At 35.6% G+C, this 18638-nt stretch overlaps 1 protein-coding gene across 1 annotated transcript in view; it reads right to left on the bottom strand.

Moving 5' to 3' along the window:
* Positions 1-18638, bottom strand: part of LOC125242647 — a 74960-nt gene that overhangs the window by 14851 nt on the left and 41471 nt on the right. The window contains exons 2-3 of the mRNA XM_048151485.1: positions 13038-13301; positions 9343-9536 (exon numbers count right to left, since the gene is read on the bottom strand). Of these exons, the coding sequence (XP_048007442.1) occupies positions 9343-9536; positions 13038-13199 (356 nt within the window). The 5' untranslated portion in view covers positions 13200-13301. The remainder of the gene's footprint in view (positions 1-9342; positions 9537-13037; positions 13302-18638) is intronic.

Genomic DNA, 18638 nt, shown 5'->3' with positions numbered 1-18638 from the left:
ATGAGACTACTCAAGTTTAAGTGACTCTTAGCCATTAAGAGGTTACAATAACGAAATCGTGATATTACTGATATTGCCGTAACAGGTTAGCCTATTGCCCACACAAAATTTGATCTGCGTACATTTTTAGCTGACTAGAATCGAATTTAGACGTGGGTTCAAGGATTACGTGCACAATAATTTTAGAATAAATGTATCGTAATATTTCATGTAGGTACCTAACACATCGAAACATTGAAAAGTTTAGCGGAAAACAAGACCTCATAATATTGCTTAGGGCATTGTATATTTTTTCATAGTATCCAAGTAACGGTTTAGAACATCTTCATGAATATTATGTTTTACTTATCGAAATTAACTTTTCGCTCAACAACGTTGTTCATGTATCGTAAACTTTGTGATGCCAGCGTGTTAAAGTTATTATCTGCATTAATTATTTATAAGCTTGCTTCTTCGGATAACATGCTACGGTGGGCGTTATAGACAGAACATTTTCCATTTTCGACAATAGCTATTTACCACAAAATACAATTATTTACACGAGTTGATGGATGGAGAGGGAGGGGTAAACCCAAACAACGATGGATGGATTGTGTGAAAGAGGACATGAGAAAGAAAGATGTGAGTGTTGAGATGACGAAAGATAGGGGAGAATGGAAGAGAAAGACATGTTGTACCGACCCCACATAACGTGGGATAAGGGTAGGAGGAAGAAGAAGACAATTATTTACACGAGTTCGCTTGGAATGAGAAGTGACTACTGTATTTTGTTGCCATATATTTATTTCATGTCTCCTTTCCTTTCGAACAATCTCTATGGAATACTAAGAAATAATTAACATTATATCTTCTTTTCAGTAAATTCGATCGAAGGGTCGTCCTGAATATAAAACTGTCGTAAAACTATTTTAAAAGGGGTTTCAGAATTCTATAACAGTGTCATAATGTTTTATTATATCATTTATAGCCTAAAATGATTTATCCTATGAATTTATAACTTATGTAATGGCGCCTATTAACGTGGTACTTAAGGAAGATTTCAAAAGATACCAAAAAATTAAGGGTATCAAAGCTCATTAACGACCACAAATATTTTTTTTATGGAAGAGTATTTATTGAACTATTAGTTTTGAAGAGTTTTAGGATCATTTTAGTTTATTATATGTCATAAAATGATTATTGAAGCCAACATACCTAAATTTTCTATTACCGTGGTAATGAACAGGCTGCAGTTCTATTAACGCGAATTGAGATTTCATTACCGAGGGTATGAATGACAGTGTTTTTCTGCCATCGGTAAATAGAAACCCATCTCAAAATTCGGAGCTTAATACCGACGGTTGAATATACAAATTATGACAAATACATATACCTATACTATCCTCCTTTATGAATACCCACAGAAGACTCAGTTTCACCTAAGAAATCTGTACTTACGGTACACTAAATGTCATATTTTGATACAAGACTAATATGTCGCTCGGTAATAGATACTTCTATAGGAACCCATTACCGACCCAAACAAATATTGCATGGATCGGTAATAGATTCTTATATATTCTATTACCGAGGGTTATCTGATCGTACCATCGGTAATAGGCATAAATTGGAGTATTATAAAATCTAATTCCGACCCATAAAAACAAAGTCATACAGATGTATTTTCATTACAAATCAAAATAAAATATTGCAACCTTATATTAAAACCAAGTTTACATAACTGGTAAGTAAGTATCAGACTTTATGTCAATGTTTAAAAAAATTGACAAATTAACGGTTTTCATAGAAACTACGAAATCAGTCATGAAGTTTTTGCTAAAAATTAAGGTTTTGTTGAATAATTTTCATACCGCGTAAATAGTTCTTTGATAGCGTGAATAGATCAAGATTGAAACAACTGTAAGACATTATATAACTGATCACATATACTTACAATAAAGCAAAAAGAACTAATATCACTACTTTAACTATTACTGTGGTATACCACAGTAATAGAATCTACTCACGAAATGGCGCCTTTCACCGCTGTCTTTTAATTTCCACTTTAAACACATTTCCAGGCTAAACAATACGTAAAAAGTACTCAGAAGTCATGTAGAAAACTATAAACAATAATTTGAAATGCATAACTTTCACCTGTTTGCCATAATTATTACGTAAACTACTAAATGATATTGGAGTTCACTTAGGTTTAGCGTCACACGTCAGTATGACACAACCTCTTCTCGCGGCCCCGTGGCAAAAACTGTCAAATAGCGAGCGTCTTCTTTCATTCACACTCTCTATCACCTATATGTGCGTTAGTCAACTAAACAGGCTTCCTTTGTGTGAGTAACATTTTTTAAGAAATTGGTCGGTTTGCCTATAAAATGTGTATTTGCAAATGCGGCGGTAATGGACGTCGATTTCGATACCCGCGTTGATAGCCGCCGTTACCTTAGGGATTCAAATCTCAAAAGATGAAATCGTTATATTGCGGCCAAGTTGGCCCCGTAGCCGAATGGCATTTCTGCGACACGAAACGCCACCGAAACGCCGCAGAAATGTAGTCTGGCTCTGTCGTGCCAATACGCCAGAGCGATAGAGATAGATAGCTAAGAAAGATATATTATCGTGAGCGTTTCGTGAGCGTTTGTGCATACAATGTTTGCATTATTAAAAAAAAACTGTTTATTTTTAAGAAACATACATGCATTTATGAACTTATCTGCTAATCTTAAATTAAAAAGATTATTTGAGTTAAGGAGTCTTTATTTTATTTATACATTACTTATTAAGTTTTTTCGTTTTTCATAAGTGTTTTTCAGAAAATAGAGTGTCTACCAGTTATGTAGTGTGTTCAGTGGGTACATGTAATAATGGAATAATGGAAATAGTGTAATAATGGAAAAAATGGTTTAGTTACAATTGCCTTTTAGTCTAGATTTGCCCCGCTGTACCTTACTAAAGAAATTGAAAATGGATAGTATTTAAATATTATTATTTCATCGTTCAGATTTTCACTGATCGCACGTGCCGATACTGATACCCGAGCAAGCGGAAGATTCCAATAGAACCGCGAGCGTAGCGAGTGGTTCAAAAAGTGGAATATTGAGCGTTGCGAGGGTTTCAAGGCACATTAACCTTCGTACGGCACGTTAAACATTGCCACCGAGTTTGAAAACCAAAATTTTCACCACCCCAACACGAACAAAATACTGACTATAAAACATCAAACTAAATCAAATCCATCGATTTCTTCAATATTTATGATTCAAAATCATCATTTATAGGTAAAATTTTATCAGCTAGCTTAAGACATCAAGTTAAAATATGTATGAAATTACTTTGCACTCTTGTGGATAAAATGCAATTTTGCTATCTGTTTTCGAACAGAAAAGTAAGCCGTTACCCGTTAGTAATATAATTTTCTTGTATGCCATTTAAACATTCTACGAAACAAAGTTATGCTTATTATACTTATACCAATTCATCGTTATAACAATTTACATTATGCGCATTAGCATTATACGAAATCTGTTATGCGAAATAATGATATGCGTATTAAACGGTATGCCAATTCATATTAGGAGTATTCAGTTATGCGAATTAATATAGACCCATAAGGACGGGTAGTCTATCTCGCGGCGATATTATATACTCTCGCGGCAATCATGTGGTCGCGGTAACCTTGCTGGCTCTGTCGCGCTTCTACAGAAGAGCGATAGGGAGAGATAGCTACAATACTCTTACGAAGCGTAAGCGCACAATCGCATTCGAAAAGGTACTCTGATCACTTTGTTGTCCGTCCGCCTCTCTGTCAAGACCCTTTATTTTGATAATGGGTAAATAGATGAAGTTGAAATTAAAACCTTAAACTCTTGGTTCCTTCCTTTCCAGCAGCGAAAGACTGAAAACAAGCTCTTGGAATATTTTTTTTTATGGGATAGGAGACAAACGAGCAGACAGGTCGCCTGATGGTAAGCGATCACCGCCGCCCATGGACACCCGCAACACCAGAGGTGTTGGAGGTGCGTTGCCGGCCTTTAAGATGGGTGTACGCTCTTTTCTTGAAGATTTGAAGGTCGTATCGGTCCGGAAATACCACAGGCGACAATTCATTCCACAGTTTAGCTGTGCGGGGCAGGAAGTTTCTGGAGAAACGCACAGTTGAGGACTGCCAGCCATCTAAATGATGACGATGGAAATGTTGTCGCGTAGGGCGATGGCGGAAAGAAGCGGTAGCGATTAATCCGAACAATTCCTCGGAGCACTCCCCGTTATACATGCGATAGAAAATGCAGAGCGAGGCCACATCTCTACGCAATTATCAATGTTTCGTAAGTATAAGTTAAACGTTCAACGGTCTTAGGGTCGGCTCACACCACACCGGAATGGCAGCGGAACTTTTAGTGTAAAATAATTTAAAACTAATAATATGTAGATTTAAAAAGACAAGTATCACTTGACTAACTCAAACCGGTGCCGTCCGGCCGCTGCCGGCCGCTGCCACCCACTGCTCGCCGCTGCCGGCTGCTGCCATTCCGGTGTGAGCGGACCCTTACAGTAGGAATTGATAAGATAAAATACCAATTTACTTGACTATAGAGAGATAAATAATTATGATGAAATAGGTAATACTCATTCAATTAAATTGTTAATATTGTTCTTAAAATATACAATAAATTCATATATTTCCTAAATCTAAAAATAAAATAATTCAACATGATACCTACCTGAGACTTTTAGTTAATTATAAGGTTATTAAATGAACATTTCGAGAAACGTGTTTACATATCGCTTATCATATTATTCATGGAATATAACAATATTAATTTATTGTCAGGAATGTATAATAAAATTAGATTACTGAATCAAAACACAAACAATAACAAAATAAGTCGTGTATTGTTGCATTCTGCGTTATTGTGCTACCGTAAGAAGGGTTTATAAAATAATTCATATTGCATATTATATAAGACAAAGCAAGCGCATGAGTCATATCCTACAGTCCACTTCTATAACACCCACAGGAAGGAGGAATAAAGGGGGTGGTGAAATTCTTAACCCGTCACTACACGGGGACTGGAAGGTAGTGCTATTAATTGATATGTGATTGTAAAACTAATAACAATTTGGAAAAATTAATAAGATTTGTTGGGAACGCCGCTCCTAACATTTCTTACAAATCTGAAAATGTTGCTATACCGTCATCATTAAGTAACTAGGTTTATACATTTTTCATGGTGCTATTCATAATAAACGCTTGCTAAGTATATGAATAACAATGTTAAAATCCTTTTCCATTATGACGCGAATGCTCGCTTGCCTAATGACAAAACAACAGGTTGGGAATCGGTCATTGATGATTCGCTGATTATTTCGCAATGTGAAACTGGAGCGGTCAGTTGCGCAATTTTATTTGATATTTTGCATGGCGTTGACAAATTACATTTCGGCCATTCACCTTTACACCATGTTTTACACAATTTTGTTTTACCTCTTGTGTGCTGCGATTATATTCTTCACAATGAGTTCCTCGTACTCGAATCCGCATTCCGTTATAGTTATACGATACGAATACGAGTTATTAAGGAATTCTATAGTTAAGTAATAGGTAGTGTTATATTAGATAATGGTCAAAAAAATTTAAATTGCAAAAACGTTGATAAAGTTAAAACTCGACTTTACCATTGGTCCTTAAATTTTTTGATTAAAATATTGATCTGCAAAAGATATCGTACAAAGAACAGTGATCAAACACGGCAGTATCTAAAACTAAAATTTTACTTGTTTCTTTTGATGGCATAAATTATGATATTACCATGGAGAGTAGATAGTACTATTTTAAACTTAACCCCCATACATTTACACACAAGTCAACAGTGTTAAAATACACCAGATACTAATATATAAAGCGATCCATATTACGTTAAATTAAATAGTCGTGCCAATTATGTATAATCTAATTGCCACGATGATGCGCTATATTGTTGCGGTCATGACCGCAAACATATCACAGAGAACGACCCAAGTTAGAGCCACATAATATGTATCCCTACCAACGTCATTCACTTCAATAATGTTATCTATCAAGATCAGGGTGCGTAGCCGAATGGCACAAATGCTCACGAAACGCTCACGAAACGAAACGCTTGTAGATATCTATCTCTATCACTCTTGCATATTGGCGCGACAGAGCCCGACTAACTTTCGTTTTCGTTTGGCGTCGGAGAAATGCCATTCGGCTACGGGGCCAGAGGGGACGTACTACCCAATTCCCTGTTATTGAAACGTATTGGTGTCTAAAGGACGACGTATAGGAACCAATTATGTGCCAGCTTTCGATCTATATTTGGAACTCTGGTTCCACAAATTTTGGAAATCAAGTGCGATAAAGTACCAGGTGTGTTAACAATCAAAGCTTATTCTAAAGTTACTAGGAATCCAGTATGAGTATGGCCTTTTTTTCCCCTATGATTTTATTACTTATTTCCTTGCCAAACTCGGAGGAAATATAGACTGGAGTAGCCTTTCAGTTACTTACCCCTCTGCCAAAAAACTTGAACAAATGTTCATAAAGTCACGTAAATACAATTTCACAATCGATTCATGCTCATTCACAGAATCGCCACGACACATATCACTGGTAATTAAAAATGCCCGCTTGTGCTGTGAACACTTGTAATAAGCGCTCAAATACCTCAAGTTTGCAAAAAGATGGCATAATATTCCATTTGTAAGTAATTTTAATATTGTTATATTACTGTTTTTATTATCTAAATGATAATATTTTTGTCATACGTCATCGAATATCGATTTATGTGATCGAATGCAATCGATTTGAAATTTGTTGGTGGGTAGAAATTACGTCACGAACACTCCCCACGAGACTTCGATTTTTTGCTGTTTAAGAAGTTACCTAATGTGGTTTACAATAGGGTCGATATTTATATATCAATATATTCATAAAAAGACGCACTCCCCACGAGACTTCATTTATATATTTTGTAAGAATTAACCTAATTTCAATTAGAATAGAGCATATATTATAATAATATTGACAAGGATAATAAAATTGAAAATTAGAAAAATCATTTGACCGAGACTTTGTCGTAGAGATGTGGGCATGGTCGATGAAATACCAACTATCGATAAAAAAGTATGATTTGCAAACCTTGATCACACAATTCATTTGAAATATATTTGCAATTTTCCGAAAGAGAATGATTTGAGTTTTATTACATGTACTTAATAAACTTTACACTTTGAACCAGTATTGAAAACAGTTAATGAAGACTAAACCATTTCTAGTTTATTTATTTAACCAAGTTTGTCTATAATGATTTAGTACCACCAACCGCAGTAAACGTTGTTGATTAGTTAATAGTTAGTCTGGAAAAATAAATTAATGTTTTGTCAAAATGTCAAATATTTCTTTACCTACTAATCCTATTATCCATCGCTAGTCCACCCGCGTGATACCTACTACCCAGGATTGTCATTAGTGAATCTTAATATGATTATAATAGTGCCAAACATTAAACAGATCTAGAAAAAACAACGACATCATTAAAATTATAATTTGCTTCATTAATTATTATCGACTTCAGTTATCGATGCCTGCCTCATCCCTATAGTTTGAGACACACACGTGCGCATTTAGTGTCCGTATACACTGTGTTTCTACGAAGTATTTCCATGTGTGATATGTCTGTGTGCATCATAATGAGCATGTGTTATTTTTTTATCATAATGTGCGTGTGTATTGACAATAATATTTTTTGCATTTGTGAGTACTCCTTTACATGTGTTATTTCCTCACCTCCCGCGAATCTTGGCAGAATTATTTGTACGTAGACGCAACATGAAGGCTACTCCAGTCTATATTTCCTCCGAGTTGCCAAATGGCAGTGTTGGGGCGAAATTGCGAACTGAAGGTCCCGTGTTAAAAAAATTAAATGTTTTTTTTTTATAAATAAGTTGAAATAAGAGTACATGACATGTGTTTTGAATCATCTGTGTCTGAATCCTTCAATGATAATTTTAAACTTTGGCACGGCAAACATCTACGGCAGTAGCTGATGACTGCTCTGGCCTAGTGGACAGTGTCCCTGCAAGCTAAGCCGATGGTCCTGGGTTCGAATTCCAGCAAGAACATTTATTTGCGTGATAAGCACATATATTTGTTTCTCAGCCGTGGCGGTCGTGGGTGTTTTCTATTTTAAGTATTTAAATATATTATTTTATCATATGTACCTACACATAAAACAATATAAGTCTTCTGAAGCTTACCGTGGAACTCATTAGATAGGTATGTGTAAAACTGTCCTAGGTATAAAGAAATAAAAAATGTTCACATGAGAACGAAAACGTGTTATTAAAAGTTTTTACCTTACGTTCCAAAGAAGAACTCAAATAACTATTAATAACAAGTTAGGAAGTTTATAAATTAAACTAATTTTAATTACAATATCTAAAGGATTTATTTTTAGAAACGGACGACGTTTCTATCAATAGATGCCATTATAATTTACCTTTGGAAACGTAGAAATTTAATCGTGCTTCGTTAGACCCTTGTTAATATTTAACCATTGTTATTTGAATCGTCTTGGTTCACGCCGTTTTAATGAAGAAAGTGCATTGAATCACTACTTAATAAATAAATATAGTTACTACAGTTCAAAGAATTTCTTTTAAAAAGTAGCACTTTTTAGGTAATGAACCCTATTAGACATATTCAAATATTTAATAAATAAACGGTTATACTCACGTTGCTATATATTTCGGACCATTTAAGAGACCCGTCTTCAGGCATATAAAAGTGCTTGCGGGGGCTGCACTCCGTGCAATACAACACTCTTATATGCCTGAAAACGGGTCTCCTAAAGGACCCGAAACATGTTGCAATCCTCTTCTCAGTCGTTCCCTCATGGCTGAGGATCGTGACCAACAGTTTCCACTTGACGCGGTCTAGGGCCATATGGACTGGATAAGCTTTCTTAACGGTGTCAGCCCACCCTATCGGTATTCCACCCCTGGAGCGTCGGCCTTCGACCTTCGATGTCGCAATAGTCGTGATATAATAACGTGAGTATAACCGTTTATTAATTAAATATTAGAAATTTTACGTTTAAAATAATCAACTTCGGCGAAGCGTTACCGTCTGGGCTAATGCCCGGATGTTTCGTACTTCATCTTCGTCCGGGATTTTAGCCGCTGCCCTTCTTTCAGCTCTGTAGCGGTGAACATTCGCGAGAATTTGTGCTTGAAGGCCCCAGGGGGGGTCTGCAGCCAAGACCGTCGCCTTTCTCACCAGCCCTAACAAACTCGCTGTCAACATTGGTATGCCTCAAAACCTACCTGGTATAGTTGTCGGGCATCACATTCCCGGTTCTGTCAACCATCTCGAACCGCACTAAGTTGACCCCTTCAGCTATAGGTACTATGTCAGTGCTGAGCGACCGGTCCAGAGCTCTCAACGTCTTCCTCTTCATACAGCGCACGAACTTTGGGAAGTACTCCTTGTGGTCAATTACATCTTTCACGTCGATTAGCTAGAAACGAGAATTCATTTAAATTAATCATCATATTTATCCATACTAATATTATAAATGGGAAAGGTATGTGACTGAAATAACGGAGCGACGAATTGACGCGATTTTTTAAGGAGATAGTTGAAGGGATGGAGAGTGACATAGCTTAGTTTTTGTGTCTTTCTAACCCCCTTCACTTCCCTAAAATGGATGTGGAAATTTGTATCCATACATCCATACATTTGTATGCATTCCGCAATTTTCTAATTTAATGCGAGCAAAGCCACGGACAAAAGCTAATTCATCATTAAGTTTTCTCAAAGGTTGTCTAGAAGAGATCGCTATTTGATGATAAGACTGCCTACCATACTTCATATAATGGACTTAATTTCTTTCATCCGCATATGGTGTCGTCCTTAAGTAAAAGGTACCACAGGTTCTGCTTGTTTAAGCATAAGGGCGCTTATGCCTTATGCTTGTTTATACATGTATTACCTTTTCTTTCAGAATGACATAACATATGTATAATTACTTTTGCACAAAGTGATGAAAATGGTTCCATGTTTGTTCCAATAACATATAAATGATTAGAAATGAATTCATGACATTCAAAATTGGTATTGTATATTAATGGAAATTAACACAAATGTATGTCATTCCCAAACAATTCGTGTATTCAGTCATTAACGCACAAATTAGTATTCATCGCCTAAAAGCCTAATAGAATAATGTTTACGTCTCTATTTCAGGGATAATGGTTAGACGTTAAAATAAATAAGACATAATGTAAACATCAACTAGAATGTCTTAGTAAATAAATATGTTGCATTAAAATTTGTACCGTAAAACCCCCCAACTACATCTAATAGCCAAATACTGCAACTTAGGTCCACAATTTCAAAAATAATTTAATTATCATTTTCAATGGTCCTTTTCGTTGGGTCACAGTATTTTCTTCCATTTATTTAATTATAAAACATACTATAGCTTTTGCCCGCGGCTTCGTACGCGTTAGAAAGAGACAAAAAGTAGCGTATCGACGGCGAAGTAACAAGAACTCCTAAGTACAGGTCGATTACAAAGATATGTATAACTTTTTCACCTTATTACAATGCAATAAGGTGAAAAAGTGGATACATATCTCTGTAGTCGACTGTACTTAGGAGTTCTTGTTACTTCGCCGTCGCTATGTCACTCTCCATCCCTTCAACTATCTCCACTTAAAAATCACGTCAGTTCGTCGCTCCGTTTGGCCGTGAAAGACGGACAAACAAACAGACATACACACTTTCCCATTTATAATATTAGTATGGATATTATTAAGAGATCCCTTAATGAGATAAGTTCGCCTTTGTACAAATCATGTGTGTGTTATTTTTTTTTCTGTTATATGTGTTCTTATTTTTGTATAATAAAGTGGACTACTACTACTACTATTACTATTATATGACTAAAACGCAGACCGGAACAAAAAATTTACAGTTAATTTTGGACCATGGGAGATTTGAACTTTAGTTAGGGGGTTTTACTGTATCCAACAAAATCGACGTATGAAAAACCGGCCAAGAGCGTGTCGGGCCACGCTCAGTGTAGGGTTCCGTAGTTTTCCGTATTTTTCTCAAAAACTACTAAACCTATCAAGTTCAAAATAATTTTCCTAGAAAGTCTTTATAAAGTTCTACTTTTGTGATTTTTTTCATATTTTTTAAACATAATATATGGTTCAAAAGTTAGAGGGGGGGGGGACACACTTTTTTTCCTTTAGGAGCGATTATTTCCGAAAATATTAATATTATCAAAAAACGATCTTTGTAAACCCTTATTCATTTTTAAATACCTATCCAACAATATATCACACGTTGGGGTTGGAATGAAAAAAAATATCAGCCCCCACTTTAATGTAGGGGGGTACCCTAATAAAACATTTTTTTCCATTTTTTATTTTTGCACTTTGTCGGCGTAATTGATATACATATTGGTACCAAATTTCAGCTTTCTAGTGCTAACGGTTGCGGAGATTATCCGCGGACGGACGGACGGACGGACGGACGGACGGACGGACGGACAGACAGACATGGCGAAATTATAAGGGTTCCTAGTTGACTACGGAACCCTAAAAACGACATGAAGACGGCGTCTTCAGAATTGAATAAAAAATACTAGGTAAAATTAGAATTCAGAATTGAATGAAAAATATTTTTATACATTAATATGTAACTCTAAATGCCTAGTCAGCAAATATAAGTATAACTAAGTATGTAAGAAATTAATTGCATGGCAATTTTAAATTTATAGTATTTTAATTTGCCATATTTAATTACTATATTTAAACTTGTTCTTGCTAGGTTTTAATGATTAAAATCCATACAAGTAAGTTTCTAATTGCCATCGATATCAGCATCTGTTTCAGTAAGCCGATTATAAAGGTAGGCGTAAGCCGATTATTAGCGTACTAATCAAAACTATGAATGGGATGGACATACAAAGTATTAACTTCAAATTATGAGCGTGAAAAGGATTTAAGGGTTATTAATAGATAGTTATCCTAATTCGCGCATTCTCATTTGATACTATACAATCAGCATTAATAGCAGCGGATGAAACAACGCACCGAAAATAACTGACATCCTGAAATAACTTTTCTAATCATACATCTGTCTAATTTTCAGTCAGAAATGCCAACGTTTTCACATAATAATAATTGGTACATACCTTTTTTGTTTACCAAATACAGAGTAATTACTTCTGTAGTATTGTTTGATTTGTTCCTTTTGAGGCTGAGTACATTTCCCTGGTTTTTTTTTTAACTAAACCTGAGATTTTTTAACTAAAGTGTGTGTCTCTAAAAATTCGATTTAGACTTTTTTCAGATACTTCAGTAATTTAAAAAAAACTTAAGCGTATTTTAATAATATACGATTATTTTACAAAAGGCTTGAGGCATTATTTTAATAACCAAGATACTACAATAACAATAAATGTCGGGCTACAGAAATATATTCAACTGATCCTGGTATTTAGAAGCTTACTAATTGTAGTAATTGTCTCTACCCTACTTTTGGTTCCCACAGAATCGCCAGCTTTTTCAATCCTAATAGGAGAAAAAAAGTATCCCAAGGTTTTTTTCTCATTCCGTTACCATTTTTTCATACATTTTGTATGGCGGTAACGGAGTAAACGGCGGTAAACCTTCCATAGGTTTGAAGAATACATGGAAATCTTGGGACATTTTTTTTTCTCCTATTAGGATCAAAAAACCTCGCGATTCTGAGTATGAATCGCGTAAAAAATACCTATGTTACAAAAAAAGTAGGGTGGACAACTTTGAAAAAAAAAATGGCCCATCAGAGATATGAAATTACAAAACAAGCTAACGATCTTAGTACAGCTTCGAGTTATTTACCACGTGTACTAGCAATACATACTTAATTTATTAAACATGTAAAATCGGGTAACTCACGTAAAATTGTCGAAGGTCATTCATACTTAATTTAAACAGTTAGGAAAAGTAAAATGGCCTACTTTTTTTGAGCAGTCTCGCCACAGGATTCGAACGACATCAGCTCCTTCCAGCCATATATCGGCGATGAAATGGCTCATATGTGCGTCAGGGTCTTCTGTCTTCTCCGCTTTTACTCCGGACATCAACGCCACAGCCAGAACCAACGTCACTGCTGCACTCATACTGTTTTCTTTATTATATTAGATGTTATAAAATATTTTATACATCCATATTTCCATGACTAGATTTCACGCTGCATAAAATTATGGTTACTTATGGTGAATCTGCAATTATATGTTGCATAAATTGTTAACATTCAACAAACAATTGGCTAACAACTGTTAAACAAAATTGCACACAATTTATACATATAGAAACCTTCACAATATCACAAAATAAAGCTAACAATAGTTCGGGTGTATATTGTATTTCGATTAAAATTCGCAGATAAATAACTAAACTACAACTTTACGTCATTGAGCTACTATTGGCTCTAGCTAATTTACATTCGGCTCGAACAGAACTTACCAAAATCAACAGAAACTCCCTGAACTAATGTTGTGTTTTAACGGATACAAAGAACAGATAGAATAACCAACTAAAATAAACCAACTCCGACTGTATGCTCTCAAGGTCACACTTGGAATGGAAAATGTCACTTGGCCCCTTTTAAGTTATATGAACGATGGAAAGCGATTTTCTACGCGACCAACGACCAAATCAAGTTAATGGATGACCATGTACTTGTATGTTAGTCGACGCATATCCGTGACGAGCGTCCGATACATAGTTAATTGTAGTATTTTTTCACATATTGGTGCTTACCCCTGTTATTCGCAAATGACTGCTTTCATTATGTCAAGTAGGTTAACGTGTGTTGGTTTTTGTATTGTAGGTGAAATGGAATTCCTATAACTAAAAGTCAATATGTTAGTTTTCAAAAGGCCCAAAAAACTATTTGCCTAAACATTTTAAAATAACTACTTAATATGGAGTTGTAAATAAAACATATTTAGGACGTTATCGTTACGATTACCAAATATGTATTATACGTCAGTACTAATCAATATAATCAATATAATAAATAGGTCACCGGCGGTGTATTTTAATAGAATAATCACTCAACATAAAGATGTGACAACCTGTCTGCGCCATCTTTGCGAGCATAGGAGATCTCGAGTATTTTTGATCCTTCCTGCAGACGGTTGAACCTCCTAATAAATAAGGACAAACTAAAATCAGTGTGAGCCGAGGTTACATACTCATATACTTCAGCTCACGTATTTAGATTTTTTTGAAAACTGAATTAGTTGGGAGTGTTCTTAGCCATGTTTCATGAAAATCGGTTCACTAAGTATGTCGGGCTTTATCTAAATTTTAATTTTTGTATGATAATTGATTAATTAATTAATTATAATACCTATATCACTCTTGCTGGCCACTGACTGTCAGATTTTATTTTGTCTCTCGTGATCAACTGATGTGAAGCCCTATTATTCATTTCCCGTAAAACAATTTAGCTTTCACTGACCAACGGACCGAAACCTGCCTTTGTGATGCAAATCACTTTCGCACCTAGAATATATTAAACCTTTGACTTTTGTAGTTAAAAATATCTTGGGTCATAATATTGATGTGAAATATCAGCGGGTATTGAAGGCCTTTGTCCTTTTCCTTTGCTTTTCAATCAAATAAATAACATTCTCAGACGTTTTCAATAATCGATTCAAAATTTCTATTCTGGGCTCTACTTGGCAATTATTACAAAATAAGTGTTTAATATGACAGACAATGTACTGAAATTAGTTTTTTTAGCCCGTTATAGTGTCCCACTGCTGGGCAAAGGCCTCTCCCCTTGATTTCGACAACTCCCTCTGGTGTGCTTTTTCCGGCCAATCACTCATAAAGTGTCCAAGTCGTCCCGCCATCTTCGCCTAGGCCTGCCACGTCCCCGCTTCTTTGTCGGCATCCACTTGGTGGTTATATTAGCCCACCTATCTTGATGGATGCGGCAGACGTGGCCTGCCCAGTCCCACTTCAGCCTGGCGGTCTTTTCCCCTAAGCCATTTATGCGAGTTTTTGAGCGCAGCGTAGTGTTTCTGATGCGGTTTATCCTTGTGACACCCAGGATGCTGCGCTCCATTTCTCGCTGGCAAACCTTCAGTTGGGACTTCTGACTCTCGGTGGGTGACCAAGTTTGGGCACCGTAGGTTAGGACAGGCAGTATACACATGTCAACGAGTTTACGCTTTAGTGACATTGGAAGGTCGCCCTTCATTAGCTCCTTCATGGACCAGTAGCTCTTCTAGGCATTTTGTTGAACGCGGCGCTCAACTTCCTGGTCTTGCCTGTCTCTGATAGAAACTAACTGAACCAAGTAAAGTGGCAAATTAGTAATAAATACATTTTTTGCAAAAAATATGATACAATTGTTACTAGTATTCTCTTAAACACTATAAGATTTTTTTATATTAGATATTAGAGAAAAGTGATTCACAAACACATACAAGCACCAGGAATTCTAGTCTTAGACAAAGACAATATGTATATTTTTTTATTATTAAGTTACTGATGCATAGTTACATAATTACAAACTAGGTATGTTTTTTTTTATATTATAAACGGGCTTACTCTTGTCCACAGACTAGCCAAAGGCAAAGACGTGGCCTAATACGATGGAGTGAGCTCGCCCAGAAGATGCCTGTTTCCCCTTGATTTGAAGGTTGCCGGGTTGTATGTGCTCGGAAAAGGTTAAAAGTATACATAAGTAGGTAATTTATCAGTAATGTGTGTACAGGCTGCCGCTCGATGCCGAACCTAGTGTCACTTGCAGGAATAGATTCGAATATGTCAACGTGTCAATGAAGCTGGAAATAATAACCCATTAACTAATGGACGTGACGCATCCATGCACGCGCTACCAAATGCAGTAGGTATATTCAACTAATCGTCCCATGCCTGATAAAAGGCCACATCTCAAAAACAAAAAACCGTTTTTCGAGAAATCGCGTGTCAAAGACTTGACACATGTTTGTGCTTTAGTAAAATAGCTCGGATTGGCTTAATATGTTATACCTAATAAGAATTTTAAATTATTCACAGTTAGTTTCATTAGACTTATATTGATCGGGAGGTACCGATATTTCGACGCAATTACATGCATCATGATCACGGGAAACTGAAGACGGCGGGTGGACGTCAAAGTTGCGTAGACAGCGCGCGATCTACCCTCAATCGCGCGCGTTGGCTGCGTTCACTCTCAACTTTACCACTGGTCGCGTTCACACTCGATGGTCTGTCAAAACACACTACACTCACAGTGTCATTGACGAATATGCAAAAATCTAAAAGTTTGAGATCTGGCCATTTAGCAGGCAGGGGACGTAATAGTCGATGCAAGTATATTGCGCCCTCCAACAACAGAGGAGGAAATGCTAATTGATAGATAACAAGGGAAGCAGAAGCGACCATTTCCTTATATACCTAATGAAGATATATCGAATAATAAATTAAAGTTAGGTAGGTATTAGACACTTGATCGAGATCAAGATGGAGTTGAAACCATGAAAGTTAAGAAAAGTTGGAACCATTAAATCTCAAGTGTAGTTAACGAAGAATAAGCAATTTTTCTATTGCACAAAGAAGTTTAATAATTATGACAATTTAAAATTTATATTAAAACCTTCCTTTTACATTGTTGTTACATTTATAAGGCTAGTTCAAAACTGTTCATAATTATAGCGTTCATCAATAATAATGATTTCGGAACTGTTTTACATTAGCCATTTTTATTCTGATCACTTCATCATTGTAAACTTTAACCTGATTAAAAATGCATATAAATTTTCATTTAAATGACGAGATGTAATAATTGTTTCTTATAACAATGGCTCAGTAAAATGTTTAGTCGACTTGGTTCAATGTCGACCAAGCATTTTACATGCAACTCGAAAATTCAACCATCAGCAGAAATGGCCGATTGCCTCAGTCACAATATAGGTGTCTCAAAAGGATGACTTCGTAGATTTGATGGTTGGTTTAGTAATAAGAAGTGTCATAAAAATGAAAATTATACATAATTTGTGAAGTGTGATTATTATTTTATTGTTTTACAAGTGACTAAATACAACGGTAAGTGCTTTCCAATAATTTTTGTCGGTTGGTTCTCTCAGTTATTTAAAAAAAATGGAATGGCGATGGCGCGCTATCAGGGGACCGATTTTTGAATTGCTTGTTGGCCACTCGAAATAAGACAACAGTAAAATGTTATGTATGAAGTAAGAGTAGGTAATCGGGTATCTGCTAGTAATGAAGGGCACTTAGTATTTATTTAACTGCCTATTTAGTAGTAGAAATATTTTTGACCGAAACACACCGAATCGCGCGGTCGAAATATTTTCATTCAACAACAGACATTGTAGACAACAGAAGTACATCTGTACAACAGAAGTACATCTGTACAACAGAAGTACACACAGTACATGACAATTAGTTTATAATCAAAATTTTGTGTTTGTAAAAACTACACCAATCCCTACCAAATTTCATGATTTAAACATACATAGGTCATGTCATAGTAATTACCTATACATATAGTTATGTTATTTAAGAGCAATTCCAAGTCAATATCCCACAAGTTAAGAAAAAATGCTGAGTTAAAATAGTAACAAACCACATTATGATTTATGACATACATAAACTAAGTACATACATACATGTTTATAAGTACGAGGTATATAATATATAAATTATAGTATGTATATGTTTAATGTAGGCATAATATTCTGTTGCTGCCCGAATGGTGACGAGATAAGAATTTCAACACCCCCTGTCTTTCTGTGGGTGTCGTAGAAGTCGACTGTGGGATTTGGGTTAAATTGTGGCGTAGGCGAGAGGCTGGCAACCTGTCACTGCAATGTCACAATTTTCGTTTTCTTTCAACCCCTTAATAGCCAAGGGTGGGACTGAGACTTTAGTAGTTTCATGTGCTCTGCCTACCCCTTTATGGGATACAGGCGTGATTGTATGTATGTAATATTCTGTTGAATGCGTAGTTTAAATGGAATGAAGACATCTACTTTATACTAGTTAAAAATGCATTTCTCAATACACTTAAGGTATATTAACTGTAATGTGCCCTTACCTTCGTCGTTAAAGTACAAATTTATTATACACTCAAGTCGTAATATTGTTCCGATACCGTAAAGCTAATTCAATGCGACGGTTTCCTTTTTATTGAAATCTAGAGGAAATACGTAAATGGGAATTTTCACGAGAAGAATCACCAAAAATATTTGTTCTAAGGTACATACGTAAATTATATGTTTTTCCTACTCAGAATCACAAGTCCTTTTGAACTAGGACAAAAAACAAGTGCCAAAAAATTGGTCCCAATTTTTTCTATTATATTGCATACTTTCCACTTTGTAACTGCTGTAAAAAATGTTTGAAATAGTAATAGTCACGAAGTGGAAAAATTAAATTTGGGACGCTTTCTTTTTCACCTAGTAGTATCGAAAGATAATTATTTTGTACTTTAGTGAAAGGGACAATATCAAATACCTACCCGTAATATTTTCCACATTTTAAGATATAAACTAGAGTGCCATACTTGTCCACAT

This window comes from Leguminivora glycinivorella, chromosome 3, assembly GCF_023078275.1.
Source record: "Leguminivora glycinivorella isolate SPB_JAAS2020 chromosome 3, LegGlyc_1.1, whole genome shotgun sequence".
In the NCBI taxonomy this organism is placed as follows: domain Eukaryota; kingdom Metazoa; phylum Arthropoda; class Insecta; order Lepidoptera; family Tortricidae; genus Leguminivora; species Leguminivora glycinivorella.
The sequence above is the reverse complement of the archived record's forward strand: the minus strand, read 5'-3'. Positions and strand labels throughout refer to the sequence as shown.